Below are 23,984 nucleotides of genomic sequence, written 5' to 3' on the forward strand. Positions count from 1 at the left end.
GCAAATCATATAGCTGAACCCTTGACTCACATTTTCAATCTCAGTCTCAGCACTAATATACTTACAAAACATTGGAAATCCGCTTTTATCCTTCCCCTGTTAAAAGGGGCTGACCCATCTGATGTAAATAACTACAGACCTATTTCGAAGTTATGCATTGTTGCAAAAATATTGGAAAAAATAATTAGCTGGCTTTAGGAAGCAACACAGTACAGTCACCGCCGCCCTGAAAGTTTTAAATGATATATATGAAGCACTTAAAGTATGTGTTGTCCTTTTTATCAATCTCTCTAAGCTTTTGACACGATTGATCACAAGATATTGATCAGTATCTTGAAGAAATCTGCATTTCTAACAGGCATCCACCTAGTTTGCTGATTACCTGTCTAACAGGACTCAGTCAGTCCAGTTAGCCAATGCCACATCATCCTCACTTGAGATCACTAAAGGTGTGCCTCAGGGCTCGGTCCTAGGACCTATTTTATTTTCTATTTATATAAATGATCTTTGTGTAAATGTATCAAATGCTGCCTATCATTTTTATGCTGACGACACTGTTATTTATTGTTGTGCGTCCACGAATGTGCTTGCATTTGAGTTGTTACAATCTGCTTTTAACGCCGTACAGGACCGCTTACAAAACCTCAAGTTGGTTTTAAATGCCAACAAATCAAAAATGATGGTGTTTTCAAAAGCTCCTTACTCAAATGATAATGTATCTTCTCTAAAAACTGCCCAAGGCAACCCAATAGAGATTGTCACCAATTATAAATACTAAGGTGTTCTTTTAGATAGGGAGCTCTCTTTTAAATCACATATTGAAAACCTGGTAAAAAAAAACTAAGACTAAGGCTTGGCTTCTTTTACAGAAATCGTTTGTGTTTCTCTTTGAGAGCGCGTAAACTGCTTGTGTCGTCAACTTTTTTACCGTTAGTTGACTATGGAGATGTGCTGTATATATGTGCTTCGTCCAAAATCCTAGCAGCTCTGGACCCTGTATATCGCAGTGCACTGAGGTTTTTGTCACTGGCTGTGGTCGCCTCACTCATCACTTGTCAGCTTTATATGAGGTCTGGGTGGCCATCTTTGAGCACTCGGAGAGAAACTCACTGGTTGTCCTTGATCTATAAGGCTCTCCTTGGTATGGTCCCATCTTATCTATGTTCACTCCTCCGTGGAGCAGAAAACCGGTACGCTTTAAGGTCCAGCGACATTTACTGCTTGTACATTCCACGAGTGCGGACTGAATTGGGGAAAAAAGCATTCAGTTTTGCCGCCCCATCAACATGGAACAATCTCAAGGCTGAACTGAAATTGCCTCAACTTGTATCTTTTAATGTTTTCCGACGTCTCCAAATGGACAGACAACAAAAATCAATTGAACGGTGCCTCTGCTTTTGACCATTTTTTCTTTGTATTTTAGTTTTTAACTTAATTTGTATTGTGGTTTTACTCATGTCATCTATATGTATTTTATGGCTGTTTTTTAACGACGTGTGCTGCTGCCCTCTTGGCCAGGTCGCCCTTGAAAATGAGATCTCGATCTCAATCGGACTTTTACCTGGTTAAATAAAAATAATTTTTAAATTTTAAAGGATTAGGAAGAATCCCAAAATTTGCAGACGGCCATACCTTTCTGGCTCCGCCTGATCTCGTCTGATTGCAGAAGCTAAAGTAGGGCCTGGTTAGTACTTGGATGGAAGACCGCCTGAGACCCCAGGTGCCGTAAGCTTTTTCATTTCTCTCACTGCATGAAAAGTGAGATTTTCGTCCCCGTAAACGCCCGGAAATCTCTCTAATTTCCGACAATTTGCAACCCGCGCACGTCGCGTTTGTCTGTGCCACAAATTGTCGGAAACGAACCATGACGTAGGCGGAGAGCTGGCGGAGGTGCGAATGGCCCGAATTAGCATATGAATGCAGCGAAACCGCGGGTGGCCGAGCCGAGCGGGCTTGAACATCCTTACTCCTTATTGGAGGAAACCACAACTTACTAACAAATAAAATCACTCGTGATTGGCAGCAAAACCACACGTGGGCAGACCAGGCTTGAGTTTCCTTGTTCATCATTGGATGAAACCACAACTTTCAATCACTCGTGATTGGTTGGCAGATCTGTCGCTATTGGTCACCCGCCTCATTTTATTTATATATTCATATTATGCTGTATATTCATTTCATGGTTATCCTATGTAGGCTACTACACTATTATTAGGATACCAACCAGGACATCAATGAATTTATAGAGAAAATGAACATTTGCCACATGTTTATGCAAAGAAAGAGCTTTATTAACAACACACAAACAACAACTACATACAAAGTGAGGATCTGCCCACACTTGGGTAACGGCGGTTTAAAAACTACAGCTCAGTAAACTGTCCGTTTGCCTCCTCGGGGTTGTAGACCGTCACTGGCGCCGTGTTTTCCGAGGCAGGTCTGTTGTGCAGGCGGCTCGTGTGCGTGTGGCGACCGTACAATCCACCCCGAGACCCCGCCAACAACGCCGTCCCCTCCGTCCGACGTGAGCTCCACGGTGGCGGATTTCCAGAGTTCCACCTCGTCATCAGCCAGCACACTTTGTCTCGATTCCAGCAGCTGTAAAAACAACAATGAATCAGTACTGTGCGATGCGTACGGACACAACACATCGATCAATGCACCTGAAACAAGTCAGCAAATAAACTCTGACCCTCTTTCTTCTCGCTCGACTCCGCGCTGAATCCTTCGCAGCTCCTGCGTCCCGTCTCACAATACGTCTCACAGGCGGCTGGAAAACAATTAAATGAGTGTGGTATGAATACAAAAAAAATCAAAATCAAGTCACAGTAACATTTAACAAGGAAGGAGAAACAGTGTCACTTACACACAATGACGTCGTCTAAATCTGGACTTTTCCCGGAGCAAATACGAGGTCACCGCCTCATTATGAGGCGAGATTAGTCTGTGAAAACAAAATGTACCGCTTCCTGTAAACGACACGGCAAAGAAAACACACTTTAATAAAGCTGTTTCTGCTCACTTGTAAGGCTACTAGGCTACTCTTAGCTTAGCTTGAGGCTACGCTACTCTTAGCTTAGCTTACAGTCATCGAACATATTCTTACCGCTATCGTGGGATTGTGCGCCCGTCTCCTCTTCTTTGAGTCAGTTCCTCTCCTCCATGGACAGAAACCCGCAGAGTCCCGAACGCTCCAGTGGAGCGAACCGCTCGTTGATATCGGCAGTTTGTTGTTGGAGTTGACGAGACGATCCACTGAGAGCTTTCAGCAGCTTCTTCTCGTCTGTCTGCGGACTGGGCGAACGTTGGTGACCGCGGAGAGGAGTTGAAGGCGAGTTGAACGCGAGACGTCGTCCAGCCATTATTCACGAAGCAGCACAAACCAAACAAAGGAACTGGAGATACAGTTCTTCTGAATATAGTAACACACTGTTTGTATGCTCGTTTTGCAAGTACTGCTGTATCAGTCATGCCTATGACCTCACACGTGATTGGACGAGGAGTCTAAGGGTCCTCCAATCACATACGAGGTTATTGTTATACAGAAGGACCAGTATTTTAGGAAGACAAATGGTTGGGACTTTGAAACAGCTGATATGCTTTATGTACAGCAGTGTTTTGGTGTCAGCAGAACGATTTTCCCTAGAAAACTGTACAGTGGTGCCTCTTTCTCCATTCCACCAGACACTTACGTGCCTGGCATACGTGCAATGTTGACAATGTATCATCACATGTACCCTTGTGTCACTGAGGTTGAATGTTTTGCCATGACATGTAAACGGGTAACATATATGAATGTAACTTACTCAATCGATAGATGCAGAGCATAAAGGTCCGCATATGTTCATGCTAAGTGGTGTGGAAACACTAACAGTTTTGAGGAACCCGTCCTTGACCCTCTAGCAGAACTACGACCAGCCATTATAAAGCAGTTTATAGTTGTTAATGTTGGGTCAAAGGGTACGGCATTTAAACATGTTCTTGCACAAGTTTCCTGGCTTCATCCCCACCCGGACAGACATTTTTATGGAAAGCCAATAGAAGTTTGGGGCTTGCAGGGAACAGACACGTCATACAGCATCATTTCTGCCAGTTGAGCGCATTGCTAGAAGATGTGTGGTTAATACATCCTCTGTGCATTTAAGTAAGACCAAAGAAAAGGTCACTGTAGTCCTGCCACTATGCACTGTAGTTGAGCTCTAGGAGACTGTGATCTCTGCAGACCCCTCATGCTGATTCAAAGGTTGTTTGCATGGAATGCTCATTTTACCTTGAGTAAAACTAATTTTTTAAAGAAGTTATTTTGTGTATCTTTTTTACATAACATTTGCCATTGCTAATGGCGTACACAGTAATCTAGCATATTTGAATTAAATAAATCAATTCAAGCTAAAATGTAAGAGTCTATAATTAGGCTACTGAGCCTGATCTATTTGTACCAGAGATTTTCTTACCTTTTAAAAAAATGTCACCTGGGCTAAAACTCCCTCTGCGACCCTGATTTGCATTTGTATAGCTCACAGCATTTTCATGTACATGTCAAAGCCTCCCCTAGAATTAGGAGGAGGAGGGTTATGGGGGGACAACTGCCAAGGGAGGCCCACATCAATTTCTGACAATTTACGCCAGTTTTCGGCGTTGCCCGCAAATTGCCGCAAACCTGAAATTCCACGACAATTTACAGTGCCGCATACTGCCGAAAATCCCACTTTTCATGCAGTGTCTCTCTGAAAGACATCGAGAAAGCATTAGAAAGTGACTTTTGATTATCAAAACTCCAAATCTTTTGACAAATTTTAAAGGATTACGAAGAAGCCAAAAAGTTGCTTACGGCCATACCTCTCTGGCTCCGCCTGATCTCATCTAATCTCAGAAGCTAAGCAGAGTAGGACCTGGTGAGTATCTGGATGGAAGACCGCCTGGGAATCCCAGGTGCCGTAAGCTTTTTCATTTCTCTCTGTGGAAGAAATCGAGAATGCATTAGAAAGTGACTCCTTTTGATAATCAAAACTCAATCTTTTGACAAATTTTAAAGGATTAGGAAGAAGTATGGAAGTAAATCTGTGTCATCGGATTTTGAAAGAAAAAGGTGATTGAATTGCTAGCACTGAATATTTATGCATTGAAATCTGCTAGCACTGAATATTTACGCATTGAAATCATGTATCTGAATGTTTTTCAACGTTAAAATATTCAACCGCAAATAATTCAATGCAAAAAAATTCAATGCAAAAAAATTCAACCGCAACATCCGGGAACCCAAGGAAAAGCAATCGATTCTAGAGTCAAGATCGGGAGCGTGCGTCAAGCAAAAGGAGCGAGCGCCCCAACACAACTTCGGCTGTCGGCTAGCATGATAATGGGATTTTAGCCATGTCCGTTAACAATGGAGCTTCGGTGAGTGTTTTAACTTTAACTTTATGACTTTATGCCATCAGTGTGGTTTGTGTCTGTAAGGTTCAGTAATAGACAGCTAACATTTGTACATTAACAGACTGCATAGGACATGAACTACACATTTTCTTCTAGTTTTGAATAAAGTTAATGATGCTGTGATGCTTCGACAAGCTATTAGGAGTGATTGGCGGAGTTTTGAAACCAGGAACGCGCTTGTAGAGCATAGGAGCCGCTGCAGCGTAGTGGGGGGGCAGCGGCTTTAGCGGCGCGTGTGCAGACGCATAACCCCGACAGTACATGCAGGAATAACCGGGGTACTGATGGAGTTCTCTTGGTCTGGTAACCACGTGCGTGAAGGTAGTAACCGGGTTATGAGAACTCCGACTATATCCTGGGTAAGGTGTCCCGTACCACCTACAGCATGGATCAATTATCAGAAGAATGCCCTGGCCGCTAAGTTCATGCTGGATATGATTCTGGTGCTGTAGCCAAACTTAGTACAAAGGATATTGCCTGTCTGATTATTTTAAAATCATGTATATTATACGTGTACTACTGATTTGTAATATCCTTCTTACGGGGTTTTTCACTGGGACAAATGTGTGGTAACCCTTAATAGAAAAATGCTCTCCCATGTTATTTTCAATGCAGGTACTGGATGAAGATGATGACGATGATTTTTCAGTTGACACCAGATGCCGCATGTCAGGCTATTTCGACAGTTCATTGTGAATGGTAGGTTTACAAAATACATTTGAAAGTGCTATTAAATTATAATTTGTCTACTTGGCTGTTTAAATGTTCAACGTTAACTTCACATTGCGGGTTAGTCTTCTCTTCTATTGAGTGCAAGCTGTTAGTGCCAGACTCTGCTATTTATCCTGATGATGGTAAAGTCAAATTAGATTTTTTTTGGGTCATTTGATTTGTTTCATTGTTTTTTCATCTCCTCCATAGCAACACCAACTGAATTGACAAATCTGGTCAAATTCTGGACCGGGTGGGAGATTCTCCCAACGAGCCCCTCTGTAGAGGTGGTCATGGGCAGATACCCCACAGCCTCCACCTGCTTTGAGATGTTGCGCATCCCAGGGCATTACAAGGATTATCAATCTTTTCAAAGTGATATTTAGGCCTGTATTTGCTCTTGCCAAACAGGATTTGGCCTTGTGTGAGAGACTAGATTTGTACTAAACGTTGATCTAACTTTGTTTGTTGGCTGTTCAAAATGTTAACTGTTATGCAACAGATATGGATGTTCACTGTAAACAATCTGTGCACTGAAATAAATACTTAATCTAGGAGTTATGTGGACATGACTGTACTGGTTTCACTGTTACTGCAAAGACTTGAAATCTTAAGCTGTATTACAAAATAAATTTCAATTTTCAGCTTTCACATAAAACTCTGGTGTACAAATAACAGCATAAAATATCTAGAATGAAATGAAATGTGACAATTCAAATTCCCTTTGAGAGTCTAAAATAGTTTAAAGCTTAATACTGTAGCTAAGTCATTTTGAATCTTTTGTATCTTGTTTCCTTTTTAACAGCTCGAAACACAGGATACAATATATTGCAAGATATTACTTTGATTTGTGGAGGTACGGTTGCAGAGGTAATTCTCTTTCTCTTGCTGACTCAGTCTTTAGTGGCTAATGAAGCCCAGCCATTAAGGGTTTCTTCTCTAAATCAGTGCTCACATCAAAGCTTTAACAACATGCATTTGGTTTGTTTGAGTGTGGGTTTCTGTCTCTGTGCAACTCTCAATTCAGTTCTTTTACAGAGAAAGAAATTGCTCACAGAACTGAACAGTAGCAATGTAAATATCACAGCCAAAGGACTGGGATGCAGCTCTTGGGTTAACTGCATCTCCTAATGATGTCATTTGTTCATCAGTCAGTGGGCAATCTGCATCTGGGTCAATGCTGCTTGAGTGGTCATCATGGGGAAGTCCAGTTTTCCCACTCAATATCTGGAATGTCCATATCCTACAACAGAACAATTTTTGAATTACATGCAGTATTATCTGGATAAACAGTAGGCACATTTTCAAATTTGACTTCTAATTTCATTGCTTACACATGTGAACCACATTACTTATTAAAATCACATTATACTTTGCACATACCTCTGTGTTATCTGGCCCAGGAATTGGGTGTGTCAGTCGGGCCGGAGCCGGGGAGGAGGACAAGGACGCAGAGAGGCTTGACTGCAGGAGATTTATTCAAATAATATCATATATCTAATAACAACGATCCTTTTCACATCACAATACTAACGCGGGTGAACATGCAAAACTACAAGACACACTGGCACAGGACAAAGGGAGACGCAGACAATAAGTATCCATGAGGGAGGTGAGGGAACAGGTGGAGACAATTAGGAATCAGGGGAGACAATCGACAGGAGACACCTGAGGAAGGGCAAGACACCTGAAACGAGAGGGGGTTTAGACGCCACAATAAAACAGGAAGTCTCAAAATCAGACGTAAGACGGGACACAAACACAAACTTCACCAACATGTATGACAGTACCCCCCCCCTAAGGCCGAATTCCAGGCGGCCGTGGAATCTCCGGATGGTCTCTGTAAAAACCTCGAATGAGATCAGGGTCCATGATGATGCTGGGAGCCACCCACTGTCGTTCCTCCGGGCCGTATCCCTCCCAGTCTACGAGGTACTGCCAGCCTCTGTCGCGCTTCCGTACTGCCAACAGCTTCTTCACAGTGTAGACCGGACCACCGTCGATCATTCGAGGGGGCGGGGGGGGCTTGGGGTCTGGCACCATACTGCTCTCCTTGACTGGTTTTATTTTGCTAACATGAAATGTGGGGTGAACACGAAGCGACCTGGGCAGGCGGAGGCGTACAGCAGCTGGTTGATCACTCTGGACACGGGGAACGGGCCGACGAACCGTGGAGCCAGCTTGCATGACTCCACCTGCAGGGGCAGTTCCTTGGCCGCGAGCCACACTCGCTGGCCGGGCTGATAAACCGGAGCCGGTCTCCGTCTGCGGTCTGCTGCCCTCTTGACCCTGTCCCCCTGTCTGATCAGCGTCTGGCGAGCTGCTGCCCAGATGCGGCGGCAGCGGCGGACCAGGGCGTGAGCAGAGGGCACAGACACCTCTGATTCGGACTCTGGGAAAAAGGGGGGTTGGTAGCCGAACACACATTGGAAGGGGGACATACCAGTGGCGGAAGTGGGGAGGGAGTTATGGGCAAACTCGACCCACGTCAGGTGCTCGCTCCAGGCTGCAGTGCACTGCGCCACCAGGCACCGGAGGCCGGTTTCCAGCTGTTGGTTGAGGCGCTCAGTCTGGCCGTTGGCCTCCGGGTGGTACCCTGATGTAAGGCTTGCCGTGGCTCCGATGAGCTTGCAAAACTCCTTCCAGAACCTGGAGACGAATTGTGGCCCCCGATCCGACACAATGTCCCGGGGAAACCTGTGAATCCTAAAAACACTGTCCATCATCACCACTGCCGTCTCCTTAGCTGATGGCAGTTTAGGTAGGGCTATGTAGTGCACCATTTTGGAGAATCTGTCCACCACAGTCAGGATAGCGGTGTTACCGTTTGACGTCGGGAGCCCCGTGACAAAGTCTACAGAGATCTCGGCCCATGGCCGGGACGGAATGGGCAGTGGCTGCAGCAAGCCTGCCCGGGTTCTGGAGAAGTTCTTGTTTCAGACTGAGCATGCCTCCACATACTCCCGGACCTCCGGCTCCATGGCGGGCCACCAGAACCTCTGCGTGATGGCAAACATGGTCCGCCGTACGCCCGGATGGCAGGTGAGCAGGGACGAGTGAGCCTAGTGAATCACCTGAGGGCGCAATTCCACAGGGACAAACAGGCGATTATCAGGACACCCACGAGGTGGAGGGGTCTCACCGTTAGCCTGCTTCACCTTGGATTCTATAGGCCAGGTCACTGCTCCAACCACACAGTTTAGTGGGAGGATAGGCTCAGGTGCCCTGGCCACCGACTCGGGGCTGAACAACCGTAACAGAGCATCAGGCTTGGTGTTCCTCGACCCCGGTCTGTAGGATAAAGAAAAATCAAAGCGGTTAAAAAACAATGACCATCGGGCTTGACGCGAATTGAGTCGCTTGGCTTTCCTAATGTATTGTAAATTTTTGTGATCTGTCCAAACCAAAAATGGGTGCTGGGCCCCCTCGAGCCAGTGCCGCCATTCCTCCAATGCTGCCTTCACTGCCAGTAGCTCCCGGTCCCCGACGTCATAGTTCCGCTCTGCTGGCGTCAATCGGCGGGACAAAAAGGCACAGGGGTGAAGCTTGTGGTCCCCTTCAGCTCGCTGGGAGAGGATGGCCCCGATCCCCTCGCTGGAGGCGTCCACTTCCACCACGAACTGACGAGCCAGGTCGGGGAGTTTGAGGATGGGAGCTGTGGTGAATCTCCGCTTGAGCTCCCGGAAGGCTGCGTCTGCGTCGGCCGACCAATGGAACGGGACCTGTGGGGGAGTGAGAGCATGGAGCGGGGCTGCTGTCGCGCTGAAGCCTCTGATAAACCGCCTGTAGAAGTTGGCAAAACCGAGGAATTGCTGCAACTTCTTGAGATTATCAGGTGTAGGCCAATCGGCTACCGCACTTACTTTAGCCGAATCCATCTGAACCTTTCCAGGAGCTATGATAAAGCCCAGGAAGGAGACAGTAGTGGCATGGAACTCACTCTTTTCCGCCTTGACATATAGCCCATTGTCCAAAAGGCGCTGTAGGACGAGCTCAACCTGTCTCTTATGGGTGTCAAGGTCGGGTGAGTAGAGCAAGATGTCATCAATGTATACATATACAAAATGATCTAGAAAGTCTCTCAACACATCATTAATCATGGCCTGAAAAACTCCCGGGGCGTTCGTAAGACCGAAAGGCATGACTAGGTATTTGTAATGTCCTGGGGGGGTGTTGAATCCCGTCTTCCACTCGTCCCCCTCCCTTATGCGAACCAGGTGATATGCATTGCGCAAATCTAGTTTTGTGAAGATCTGCGCATGTTGGAGCTGGTCAAATACAGTGTTCATTAGGGGAAGGGGGTACCGATTCTTGACCGTGATTGCGTTCAGCGGACTATAGTCTATGCATGGGCGAAGAGTTCCATCCTTCTTCCCCACAAAGAAGAACCCCGCCCCTGCTGGGGATGAGGACGGCCGGATCAAACCTGGCGCCAGTGATGATTCAATGTAGTCTTTCATGGCCTGCCTCTCGGGCCCCGAAACAGAGTACAGTCGACCCTTAGGGATGGGGGATCCAGGTAGGAGATCGATGGCGCAATCGAACGGACGGTGAGGTGGTAGGGCTGTGGCTTTGGTTTTGTTAAATACCTCCACCAGGTGGTGGTAGCACCCCGGCACCTTGGTTAGATCAGTGACCTGCGAGTCTGTAACAGAGTCAGTGCACACCCGATTAATTGAGGAGCTCATCCCCTGGAGCTGTGGCTCCTGACACTGGTCCCTACAACTCCTCCCCCAACCCACAATGTCCCCGGTGTGCCAGTCTATGTGTGGGTTGTGCCGCGTTAACCACGGGAAGTCTAGGATGAGGTGGTGCAGGGGCGAGTGCATTGGGTGTAACCGTATGCACTCCCAATGACCGGCTATGCGGAGTTCAACTGGTTCCGTCACGTGGGTTATAGTAAAGAGAGAGTTTTCGTTGAGCGCGCTCGCCTTCACCGGTTTCTTTAATGGGATCACTCTAATTCCCAGGCTCCTAACTAAGTCCCAGTCAATAAAACTCTCATCTGCCCCAGAGTCGATCAATACTCCCAACTCAATGTCCTTGCTGTGGTGTCTCATCACAACTGTGGTGAGCCGTCGCGGGGTGCGTGTGATTTCTGTGACTTCACTCACCCGCTGGTTACCCCTCCCGTAGCAGACGTTGGCGAGATGGCCACGCTCTCCACAATAAAAGCACCGACCCTCTCGATATCGCCGCTCCCGCTCCGCTCGAGAGCGCCTGGTTCCGCCCATGCATGGGCTCCTCGTCCCCTTCCAAGGGACATTGAAACCGTGGTTCCGGCGGGGTCCGCTGGGGTTCGATGTTCCAGCATGCCGTTGGGGAGCCAAGCGCCGGCGGCGTCCACCGACTCGCACGCTTCGGCCTCCGTTCCTGCAACCGGTTGTCAGTGCGTATGGCGAGGGCGATGAGTGAATCGAGTTCGGGGGGGGAGGTCCAATGGAACCATAAGGTCCTGGATCTGGTCCGAGAAGCCCTTTAAAAAAACATCATATAGAGCCGCAGTGTTCCATCCGCTCTCTGTCGCCATGGTGCAAAAACGAATGGCGCAATCACACACTGACTCGCCCCCCTGCTTGATATCACTGAGTTCCCGGGCCCTTTCCCGGTCGGTCGCCCCTGGGTCGAAGACGAGTTTTAAGGCGTTGGAAAACTGCCTGGATGACGCGCAGGTTGCAGAGTTCCGAGCCCACTCTGCATTGCCCCACGCCTTCGCTCTTCCCGTGAGGTGCGACATCATAAATGCCACCTTGGACCGCTCTGTGTGGAAATGACTGGGAGAATGTTCAAAATGTACCTCGCATTCTGTGAAGAATGATCTACTCCCTCCGATGGTTCCGTCATAACGCTCCGGGGGTGCCAACCTGGTGCCGGTGTCCGCAGGAGTGGACGGTGGAGAGGTCCGGAGGAGCTGGAGATGGCTCGGGTTCCGGAGCTGCGTTTTTGGAGAGGAGGGTGAGAATCTGCTCCATCTGGGAGGTGAGAAGTCCCACCTGTGCTGACACGGTGGTCCTGAACTCCTCCTGGCTGTGGGCCAGACCCCTGACTCCTCGATCTAAGCCCGTTACCAAGTCCTCCTGCTGCGCCAGCCGAGAGGCCTGTGCGCGCAGTACTGCAGTCAGCTGGTCCTGCTCTGCCAAGTCCATACTGGCCAGTGTGTGCTGTCAGTGTGGTGGAAGATTTTGCACAGACAATCGTTAAGTAAGAAACAAAGGCTCTGAGTCAAGTATGTCTTTTCTCCGTTTATTTCCTTGCAAGGGAAAAAGGGTCACAACAGCTACGTGGTCAGTAGACTGTCAAGAACCTCCTTTTTCCTCCCAACACATCGAGGCAGTTCTTATACCTAAACTTAGATATCGGTGGCGTCAACAGAAACCGTTAACCATCTTGTTGAGTATCTACAGTCAGGATACTGGGAACATCTTATCCATGTAAGACACGTCAGCTCTTTGACCGTATCCTTGCTCTCCCAACATGCTAAAACAAAGGTGGTCATAGACATAACAAACACTTTGTTCAATCTCTACAGCTATGACGCTGGAAACATCTAATCCAAGTGGGAGACATCAGTTCTTATGTCAGGGCCTTTGTGACCTAAGCACTTGCAACTAATAAACTGGTTATACGAATGAAGCATTTAAAAGGGTCACATATCATTTTCCCATTACATTCCACTCTTTTGATTACATAATAATCACAAACTATGCAATCAATTTAGAATGATTACTCTAAAAATTTACTAGCTGATATCTACCACATCAAATATCACAAAACATGAACATCTGGACATCGCTCACAAAACTTTGCCTGCCACAGAACAAAAACTCCCTAAAAAAACCCTCCGAAATGGGAAAATAGGAAGAAATCTGTTAGGAGAAGATAAAGACTGGAAACCTTCTCACAGGATTTGAGCGTTACACCCCAGATGTCATGTGTACAGTATTGAAATAAAAAAGAAATGAGAACATGTTTAAATCACAATACCAGAACTTGATCCCCTTTCACACAATACAGATATAGAATATTGTGGAAAGGTCATTATATCAATCATATTTACGTTACATACTAATAAATGCAAGGATAAAAGCTGTTTTTGTGAGAATGTTATTTCTCATTGTTTTAGCAAGCTACTGTGAAACAAAAAACATTTAGAACACCAGGAATGCACACAGACAGTGTGTCACCATGTCACTATGCGTATGTGTCGAGGTCGTAAGTGTTCAGCTCGTCAAGGGAGTCCGAGTCACTGTTGGGGTTATTGTCAGAGTCGCGTCTAGGGAACAAGTTTGGTGGTGAGTCATCAGGTGACCCCAGGCTGTACATAGCCATTTGTTTCGCCAGGAGTTGGGCAATCGTATGACGGATCAATGGGATACCGCAAATTACGAATGCGAAGAGAACACAGAGGATAGTAGCTGCTTGTATTAGTGTTCCTTTCCATGAATACCACACCCGTGTGAGCCAATCTGGGGAGGGAGATTTATCTCTTGTCATAGATTCCTGAAGTTTTGTCATGTTTTGTATCGCCTGATGGATTATGCCTTCGTCTTTGTCATTCTCAGGGATAAACGTACAGCAATATTCTCCTACGATAGCACAAACACCTCCTTGGGCAGCGGTCAATTGGTCTAGTACCATGCGGTTCTGCATAATCATTAAACGCATGGCGGTCATTTCCTCGCGAATACCCTTAAGGCCAGCTAGAGTCATGTTTACAAAGCTTTTGAAACGGTAATCAACGGTTTCAAGTCGTAGCGTGTTTTTTTCCACTCCTGTCCATGGAAACAGTCCCCACAAAACTTTAACTGACGTACTGGCGTGTTTGAACTCGTCAGGCACATCGCTGCCCCAGATTGAGTCGTGTGGCGCAAAATTGACTTCCGGGTTAAGGCCAGTGTCCAATGCGGCCATTCGTTTTGTTCGTTTGCTTGTCCCTGTTGTAGCTGTGAGAATAAAAGTATGATCAGTAACGCGAACAGGAGTACATATTCCGCTCCACTGAGGGGGGAGAGACACGCGGAGGGTGGTGCCACACAGCCACCATCCCTCGGTCACTGGATAAGTACCGTTCTTCCCAGGGAGGAAAGTGAAATGGAAAACAGAACAATTAACATTGGGCGGGCAATCTCGTGGATTTACTGGAGTGAAAGTCCAGCCAGAACATGACCATTTTTGGAGATGAATGGGCACTTTTGCGGCCCTTTCTGCAGTGCCCTTAGCTTGGCAAAAGCTCCTGTTGTGGTTTTTGGCGCAGTCGTTTCGGAAAGTTGGGAAATGGTCTTTATTGCAATTTAAATCATTAAACGCATGGTTTCCTGCAATGAGGATCGTGTCACACCTTGCAGGGTCTGTTTTCCCCACTGGATGTGTCCCATCACGAGCATAGCAGAGAGGAAACCGTGTTCGGCTTTCCTGAGCCTGGAGTGCGAATGTAGACGTTTGGCTAGCCGTGTATCGTTTGATATCGTGAGATTGTGCACAGTCCAAATCATCTATTGTTTCCCATGGGGATAACTCATAAATAAACAAAGAATCTTTGTCGCTATCGTTGGATATATACAGGACTATGGGGGGCACATACCACCCACTAACCGAGAGCCCGCAGAAACATCCTTCAGACTTCCCCAGGGGGGCTACGGCTAGCCGTGGTTGATTAGTGCTGATGGGTAGCGGAGAACATACGTAACAGTCGGAAGCATTTTGTTTTGTCGCTACGTGTTGAGCATAGCGCCACCACATATTTGCAGAATATTTGTTCAATGGGTTCATCCCATTTTCGAACCGGTTGTCTAGGCGGGTCAGTGCTCGCTTGGTGCGGTTGCGAATGGTCGAGTTAGAGTGAGTTGAGTTGTTGCGTCGGTCAAGTAAGTCGTCTAAATGTTTCTGGTGGAGGACAAAATATGGAATCAACACAAATAAAGTGACACCTGCAAATAAACACATGGTTACACGAGTCCCCCCCAGTCGTCTGAGGGGGTTCCATGAACGCTGTCGTTCCATGATAAGAGAGACCCACTCTTTAGATAGCTGACTACGGAATCACAAAAAGATGCTGAGATATAATGAAACTGAAGCAAGCAATAATATGAATAAAACTGTCGTGGCACAAACGACTACTGTGTCTATGTGGAGGGGTCCTGGCCGTGTTCTTCTTCTTGTGTTGGTCCGCAGGTACACGTTGGGATGTGGAGTCTGCCAACCTTCTTTCTTGTGAGGCATCCGCGTTGTAGACAGTCAACACAGATCACAATGCACTGTGTGTCTGTCGGTCAACTGCCCGTCCGTGGTCACTGGATCGGTGGTGTCGGTTGATTGACACTTTTTGTGGAGGTAGGGTCGCCTGAGCCCAGTGCTGGTACTGGATCTGGAACCTTCTTGCAATGGGATGCGTGGACCCAAGTTGCTCTTTCAGCTACCTTGACCGCTGTTTGGGTGACCAGGAGAATCTGGAATGGACCCTGCCACCGTTTAGCTTTCCAACTTTTCCTCCTGAAGTCCTTTACCACCACGAAGTCACCTGGTTGCAGTCGGTGTAGTGGACCCGTTGCTTCTCTTGGAAGTGCAGCTACAACCTGTTTTCTTACATCAGACAAAGTGGAAGACAGTCGAATGCAATAGGTTAACATGTCATTCTCGCACATTGTGGTGGAAGGGAGTGGTGTTCCTGGAGCTTCCACACCTATATGGGGAGGAACTGCGAAAAGGATTTCAAATGGGCTTAGGTTGCTGCGTGTTCGTTTCCTCATCCGCATGTACATCAGAACCAAGGGCAGTGCTTTTGTCCACGGTAGGCCTGTGTCTGTGCAACATTTGGCCAGTTTTGTTTTCAATGTTCCATTTTCTCTCTCTACCGCTCCCCCACTAGATGGGTGGTATGCGCAGTGTGTTTTTAAGTCAATACCCAGGTATGCACTTAATTCTGTGATCGCTTGGTTGACAAAATGTGAACCATTGTCGCTAGAAATTTTGCTTGGGATTCCCCAGCGGGGAATGATCTCTGAAATCAAGGCTTTAGCCACTGTGGAGGCAGTCTGCTTACTGGAGGGAAACACCTCAACCCATTTGGACCACATGTCTACCATTACAAGACAGTGTTTCTCACCTTCCGATGGGGAGAGTTCCACAAAATCCATCATTACATGTTCAAACGGTCTTGCAGGCGGTGGATGTGCTGCATGATGTGACACCTGTACTGAACGACCTACATTGTGAGTTGCACATGTTATGCATGCTTGGCAGAACCTTTGTGCGTAAGCTGCAAAACCTTTTGTGAACCATGTTGCATCAATGATACTTAACATTCCCCCTTTTGACACATGGTCTAACCCATGAGTCAATTTCGCATAGTGAGGGAAGAAATGTTTAGGTAAGCATGGATTACCATTCGGACCATACCAGATGCCGTCTATGAATTTGGAGCCTGAGGAGGACCAAAAACGTCTCTCATCTGAAGTAGAGAGGGACTGCACGGCTGCAAGAGAGGAGGGAAGAGAACACATGGCAGGAACTGGGCGTGATGGTTTGGGAAGAGGACGTCTAGCAGCCGCTTTTGCAGCTAAGTCTGCTCGCTCATTCCCCTTTGCGATGTCGCCTGTGCCGGATGTGTGCGCTGCACATTTACAAACGGCAATAGCTGTGGGCAACAAAATGGCATCCAATAGTTCTGCTATCAGAGTGTGGTGTAACACTGGTTTGCCATCCGATTTGAGAAAATTTCTGTGTCTCCAGAGCGCGCCAAAATCATGAACCACGCCAAAAGCGTATCTGGAATCAGTGTGAATGGTTGCCGTTTTATCCTTAGCTAGTTTACAAGCTTCTGTTAGTGCGATTAATTCTGCTGCTTGGGCTGAGAGGTGACATAGAAGAGGGCCGGAACACAGAACAGCTGAGTCTGAAACAACAGAGAAACCCACAAGATTAGAACCAGTCAGGGGATCCCGTGTAGCAGATCCGTCAACATACATTACCATGTCACTGTTGAGCAGAGGTGTATCTGCGAGGTCTGGTCGAGGTGTGCACTGAGCTTCCAGCTCAGCCAAACAATTATGCTCCTCTCCATCCTCCGGAGTGGGGAGAAGAGATGCAGGATTGAGGACATTGCAGCGTTTTACTGTAACATTCGGCATGTCTAGGAGACATGTGTGATATCGAAGGTAACGCGCTGCAGATAAATGAGACGACTTCTGTTCGAGAAGAATCAGTGAAACCGAATGTGGAACCAATAATGTTAGCGTAGCATAGCCTACAATGTCACGAGAGGCTGTAAGAGCCTTTTCAGCAGCTGCCACAGCTCGAAGGCACTGTGGTAAGCCTGCTGCTACCGGATCGAGTTTTGCAGAGAAATAAGCTACTGGTCGTAGTTTATCGCCATGGGATTGTAGGAGCACTGATGTCATACATCCAGAACGTTCATCAACGGTTTGTGTGAACGGTTTGTGAGGATCAGGAAGACCCAAAGTCGGAGGAACTTGTTACGCGCATTTCATGTCCGTGAAAGCTTGAGAGGCTGCAGGGAGCCACTGAATTTTATCATGCGCGCTGAGATTTTTTTCCTGTATCAATGCGGACAGAGGTTGCTCGAGTTGGGAGTAATTTGGAATAAATGACCTACAGTAGGAACACATTCCCAAAAATGACATCATCTGTTTCTTGGTTTGTGGTTTTGGAAGTGTTACAATTGAGGCGATGCGTTTTGGTGATAGTGTCTTCCCTTCACCGGAAATGTTATGGCCTAGGAAATGAACGTTTTGTGAAACAAACTGTAGTTTGGATAGGCTGGCCTTGTGTCCTTCCGCTGCTAAGTGTTGAAGCAATTTGAGTGTGTCCTGTTCACACTGCTTTTGTGTTGGAGCTGCAATTAAACAGTCATCAACATACTGCAAAAGAGCTGTTCCTGGAGACAAAGTGAGGCTCTCCAAACTTTCCCTGAGTGCCTCGTTGTAGATCGTAGGTGATTCTGTGTAGCCCTGACACAAGCGTGTGAAAGTGTAAGGCTTGCCATTGAAATTAAACGCAAACCAAAACTGACTGTCAATGTCCACAGGGACACTGAAAAAAGCATTTGAGAGGTCAACCACGGAAAACCATCGAGCATCAGGTGGAACCTGTGCCATAATGGTGTAAGGGTTGGGAACATTTGGGGCTCGTGCGTGGACGGCTGCATTAACTGCTTTTAGGTCCTGCACGAAGCGCCACTCAGTTGGTTTGCCTGCATCTCTGATCTTTTTAACTGGAAAAATAGGTGTTCTTACCGGCGAGTCAGGACATGGAACAATGACTCCGGCCTTTAAGAGGGAGTTGAACACCGGTGTTATACCGTCAATGGCCTCTTGGCGCAGTGGGTATTGATGTTTGTGGGGACGGAAGTCTGATCGAGGAGTGATGACCACAGGTTGACATTTTTTGATGAGTCCCACGTCATATTTATGCGCTGCCCACAAGGTGTCTGGGACAGAACTGAGGGCAGGAGAAATAGAGGAGACATTAGTCAAAAATGTATCAGTGTGTGTGTCAGAAAATATGTTATTTTCATCTATGACATAAACAGATCTGAGAGCAGGTGTGCAAAATGCGAATGGCTGTTTAAAGAAGCCTGTCGACGGAGAGCGCATCACAAGTGGATCTGGTGTAGCCTCCCAATCTGTCAATGCCTCGCACGCTGCGACAAAAGGTCCCAAATCTCTCCATTGGTCTGTTGCTGCTTTAGACAAGGAGATGTGTGGGAAAGAAGAGTCCACATTAAAGAGGTGCTGCTGAGAGGGGGTGAGAGAAACGGAAACAGCACATTTAAGTGTGGACCAAAACAATGTCATACATGCAATTTGATCATTCAGATCCTGTAGAAATAATGCATCATATTGCTTATCTGGCCCATGTGACACATGAGCTGTGCAGTGGAGATATGAAGCATCCATGCACTCTGCCTCAGGCTGGACGCGTGATGCTGCCAGGTGGGACAGTTCTGATTGTGAGTCAACCGGAAGCCACCACTGGTACACAAACATTGGATCACATATAACTGTCTTTGCCATCTGGTCAATGGCTCTGCATCTCACCACTTGCAACCCTGTAGGAGTGGAGATGAGGCTAATGCCGAAAGAACACATGAGGTCTCTGCCCATTAGATTAATGGGACAGCAAGAGGACAGCAAAAAGGAATGTTTTACTGTGATGTCTGGTTCAGGGTCAGTTGAGTCAGTGTGTGTACTGGTCATAGGTGCCGTAAATCTCTCTACAATAGTCATCCCTGAAGCTCCTTGTGAGAAAACCTGTTTTCCACTAAGTTTCTGACCTGGAAAATACTTTTGTTGTATTACAGAATGTGTAGCCCCCGAATCAACCAAAAACAATAAAAGTTTCCCTTGAATTTGCACCATAGTGGTGGGCATATTTTCAAATGATTTTCCTGAAAACTTTGCATATGTGTGTTTAAGTGAAAGCTTTTGTTGTTTTCTCAATTGCTCTGTGATGTCCACGAGAGCTTGTTGTTGCTCTGGTGTGTGTGTGTGAGTGTGAGTGTGCGTGCAGGGAGTTAGTGCAGAAAGCGTTTCTTCATTGCAGGCTGCGGTGTGTGTGTGTTTTACTTCCCTTATCATGTGAGGCCTCAGCGTGGTTGCCGTCTCCCCCTCACATGCAGCCTCCTCCCCCTCCGCCTCACGTCAATCGGAATGTGCGTTGCCACCCCTTCCTCGTCTGGCCAGTCCACGCCCCCATCCTCTACGAGGTGCATTTTGTGGACATTCTCTGTGCCAATGTCCCTGTTCGCCACAGCGGAAACACGTATCATAGTCATTGGGTGGAGACAGCTGTGATCCCTCCTGGTTCCAGGAGGAGCGTCCCCTCGTCATGTCCCGACCACGCCCCCTGAATCCGCCCCGTTGGTTGGGATCCCGTGGGCGGTCGTTTCTGGCAAGTTGAGTGACAGCTTGGAGCATAGTCAGTTGGGCGAGTTCAATCTGACGTGAGCGCCTTTTCCCCTCGTGGTCAGTTCTCTCTATGTCCATGGATTGCGCATGCGCAGCATGTTTCTTTACATCCGAGAGTCGCGAGTCTTCCATTCCAGCCACAGAGCGCTGCACATTCATTTTTATGTCGGGCAATAGTCCATTCATGAAAGCATTCTTCAGGTGTGATTCCCACGTCCCCAGAGCGTCTCCTAACACGGCGGGTTGTGGAATGCCACTGTTAAGATTAAACACTGTGAGAAGTCTTTGGTAGTAATCATGGACGGACTCACCCGCTGCCTGCTTGGTATTGTTGATGGGAGTCATATCCACTTTGTCAGGGAACAAAGTCTTTATGCCGTCGTTCAAAGCCGTGAGTGCGTCTCTGTACGGCTTATTTTGATTTGAACTCCATTCAACATCGGCCGCACTGGTGTCTCCTGCAACCAGCTGGTTGAGCTTCTGGTAGTGAGTCGGACCCACGTGACTCATTAGAACACGTCGAATTTCAGCAAAGTTGGGCAGGAATTGCTTACAGAAGTCCATGAATGCTTCAGCAAACAGTCTTCCCGAGTGCTGTATCGGCGGGAGATGAGCCATTGCAGCTCTAATGTCCGTATCAGTCCAAGGCCGGAAAACAAGTATGGGACCTGAGTGTCCTGGTACTTGAATCATTGGGGTTTGGAGCACAGATTTTGCATCCGGGGGAACTCCCTCTGGGTCGAAAGAGGGGGAAACAACATCTGATGTAGATGGTTGCTCTGCAATCAGTTTGTTGATGGCAGAAGTGTCCCCTCCGGTTGCTCCTGGAGAGCGAGAGCGAGTGGGGAGAGCAGCCTGTCTCTTTTCCTCCTCTTCGCCGAGGAGTCGTTCCTGTGCTGCTTTCACTGCCGCTTCCTTTTCCTCCCTCTGCCGGGTGTAGTGAACTTTGATATGTGCTCCTGCAGACGGAGGTTGCTGGTTCGCAGATGAAGCAGGGTACGGTGGTGGGCATGTGTTGAGGAGAGGGCCGCCAGCCCCTGTGAGACTCGGATACAAGGGAGAAGAAGCACATCGGTCATTTTGTTCAATAACATTTGGATCTGTTTTTTCAACCAATGTGGTTTTTGCGCATGTCAATTCTTTAGCCATTTGTTTCCTTTCTCTACATTCACATTCATCCTCCCACCATTTTAACCATTTACTTTGTTTCTCAATGTTCTCCAAGTCTTTGCCTTTTATCACCCTCTGAGATTTTATACCCTTCTCTTTTCCCTCTAAGCCTGTTCGTAACATGTTCAGTTTTATTCTACTGAAAGAACCATTTGCAGGGAACCCAAAATCTTTTGACCACTCGGGCAAAAACTCTAGAGATTTATCTCCATATTTCCTTCTCATCAGATCCACAATGGGTCCCTCCGGAGAACCCATTTCCTTTTTACCTTTACCGTGTACACCACCCATCTTTCAGGCGTGGTGAAGTATACTTTTTATTACTTAAAATATAGTCGTCACTATAAGTCTTGATTTTCTTTTACGTAGGAAAAATACAAGTTAAAACCCAACCAGAACTATTGGTTAATAAATATAGGTCAAGGGCGCAAATATCTGTTTTCAGATTACCGTCCGAAAATCCCGATATTGTTCCTGTCTTCCTGTTAGGTCAAGGGCTGGGATTTTGCGATTTCAGTGAACTCCCAAAATCCCCCCTGTCTTCCCCTTCGGTCAAGGGTCACAATAATGCGTTTTCAGAGTGTTAGTCTGAATACAATCCTAATACGCAAATTGCTCCCTGTCTTCCCCCTTTTGGTCAAGGGTCACAATTATGCGATTTTCAGATAGTTAGTCTGAATACAATCGTAAATGCGCACATTGCTCCCTGTCTTCCTCAGTAAAAAGTTGGATGCTGATGAACCGGAAATACTGTACAATTACTCTTATAATTTTATACACATTTTTCAAATAACCGGATAAAAAGACAAGTTATCATCATTAGAAGCCCAATCAAATAACCGAAATTTGGATTTTCTAAGAAGAGAGAAAAAAAAAAAAAAATCCCAAAGTACTAAATACCCGTCTTTGTAATCTGTTATCACCCGTTATAATTCAGGAAGCCCCGTTTGAAAATCAGAATATCAACTTCTTACCCGATTCGTGTGAAAATCTTCCTCATCGGATCGTGTTGAAGCCAATCAGGTCTCTTTTGTTCGCCGGTCCCCTCTCTCTGAGTGTGATGAGGTATAGGGCAGAATCACGTTTGGAGGATCCTGAAGGGGCCCCTTCCCGGACGTCCTCGGAGTCCCGACGGAGCTTCAAACGATCCCACTTCTGACACCAAATTGTGGTGGAAGATTTTGCACAGACAATCGTTAAGTAAGAAACAAAGGCTCTGAGTCAAGTATGTCTTTTCTCCGTTTATTTCCTTGCAAGGGAAAAAGGGTCACAACAGCTACGTGGTCAGTAGACTGTCAAGAACCTCCTTTTTCCTCCCAACACATCGAGGCAGTTCTTATACCTAAACTTAGATATCGGTGGCGTCAACAGAAACCGTTAACCATCTTGTTGAGTATCTACAGTCAGGATACTGGGAACATCTTATCCATGTAAGACACGTCAGCTCTTTGACCGTATCCTTGCTCTCCCAACATGCTAAAACAAAGGTGGTCATAGACATAACAAACACTTTGTTCAATCTCTACAGCTATGACGCTGGAAACATCTAATCCAAGTGGGAGACATCAGTTCTTATGTCAGGGCCTTTGTGACCTAAGCACTTGCAACTAATAAACTGGTTATACGAATGAAGCATTTAAAAGGGTCACATATCATTTTCCCATTACATCAGTCGGGCCGGAGCCGGGGAGGAGGACAAGGACGCAGAGAGGCTTAACTGCAGGAGATTTTTTCAAATAATATCATATATCTAATAACACCAAAATACAACGATCCTTTTCACATCACAATACTAACGCGGGTGAACATGCAAAACTACAAGACACACTGGCACAGGACAAAGGGAGACGCAGACAATAAGTATCCATGAGGGAGGTGAGGGAACAGGTGGAGACAATTAGGAATCAGGGGAGACAATCGACAGGAGACACCTGAGGAAGGGCAAGACACCTGAAACGAGAGGGGGTTTAGACGCCACAATAAAACAGGAAGTCTCAAAATCAGACGTAAGACGGGACACAAACACAAACTTCACCAACATGTATGACAGGGTGATGTGCACGACCCAGCACCCACAACTGGTTAGGGGTCATCTGGCTCTCAGTTCTTATCAGATGATCGTCCCAACCACTGCGAAAAGTATTGAGGTCATCCTGCAGGCGTGGGAGGAACACAAAGTGGCAGCAGAAGAGGTGTGTAGCGTTGTCGATGCTGAGGAAACCCTCTTCTTCAAGGTAGTGGAGAACATCGTAGTGGATGCTTGTTACAGCAACCCACAAGTCTCTCCACAGCCGCTCAATCCTGAAAAATTATTAAATTGACAAACATTTTAAAGTAATATAGAAAATTTACTTCCACTGAACTTCTTCAATCCCAAAATAAACTAACAGGAAACCTCACTGAGGTTTCTTTTAAGACAAGTGCACAAAAAATATATATTCATTTCGGAAATATAGTCCAACTGATTCAACCTTTCTTTATTTTGTGTGTATGCATAAAATATCTTTGAAAATTAGATCTTGTTGTGGTGATTGTGTTTCTGTTTGTTTGGGTTTTGGCTGTGTTCTCTTGTGTTTGTGTGCGGCAGGGGGTGTGGCTGGCTGTTGGCGGCAACTGGAGTGGACGAGACACACCTGCATCCAATCATCCTCCTCCATATAAACCTGGGCGTCTCATCGCGGCGACGCCAGATTATTCAGTCTACTACGAACGCTCGTGTGCGTCACCGCCCGGCTCTTCGTCCTC

General features: G+C 46.7%; 1 protein-coding gene, 1 long non-coding RNA gene and 1 pseudogene across 2 annotated transcripts; 1 reads left to right on the forward strand and 2 right to left on the reverse strand.

Annotated features, from left to right (window-relative positions):
• Positions 1-2,269: 2,269 nt before the first annotated feature.
• On the reverse strand, positions 2,270-2,958 carry LOC144392625 (uncharacterized). Its single transcript, XR_013456008.1, has 3 exons — positions 2,867-2,958; positions 2,693-2,770; positions 2,270-2,598 (listed from the first exon to the last, which is right to left on the reverse strand). It is a non-coding gene; the product is annotated as an uncharacterized LOC144392625 (long non-coding RNA).
• Positions 2,959-4,825: 1,867 nt separating this feature from the next.
• Positions 4,826-4,944, forward strand: LOC144392632 (5S ribosomal RNA; annotated as a pseudogene).
• Positions 4,945-12,373: 7,429 nt separating this feature from the next.
• On the reverse strand, positions 12,374-22,904 carry LOC144392628 (uncharacterized). The gene is made up of 3 exons (XM_078098013.1): positions 22,214-22,904; positions 16,247-21,114; positions 12,374-15,723 (listed from the first exon to the last, which is right to left on the reverse strand). Exons 1-2 carry the CDS (start codon positions 22,237-22,239, stop codon positions 19,803-19,805), a joined length of 1,338 nt encoding a protein of 445 aa, XP_077954139.1. The 5' UTR covers positions 22,240-22,904; the 3' UTR covers positions 12,374-15,723; positions 16,247-19,802.
• Positions 22,905-23,984: the final 1,080 nt, after the last annotated feature.

This window comes from Gasterosteus aculeatus, unplaced genomic scaffold (assembly GCF_964276395.1).
Source record: "Gasterosteus aculeatus unplaced genomic scaffold, fGasAcu3.hap1.1 HAP1_SCAFFOLD_24, whole genome shotgun sequence".
In the NCBI taxonomy this organism is placed as follows: domain Eukaryota; kingdom Metazoa; phylum Chordata; class Actinopteri; order Perciformes; family Gasterosteidae; genus Gasterosteus; species Gasterosteus aculeatus.

Coding starts and splice junctions, on each gene's coding strand:
- LOC144392628 (XM_078098013.1), bottom strand. CDS start 22,239: ATGAGGAAGATTTTCACACGAATCGG. Junction 21,115..22,213: donor AAGATTTTCACACGAATCGG/GTAAGAAGTTGA, acceptor CTTGTATCCGAG/TCTCACAGGGGCTGGCGGCC.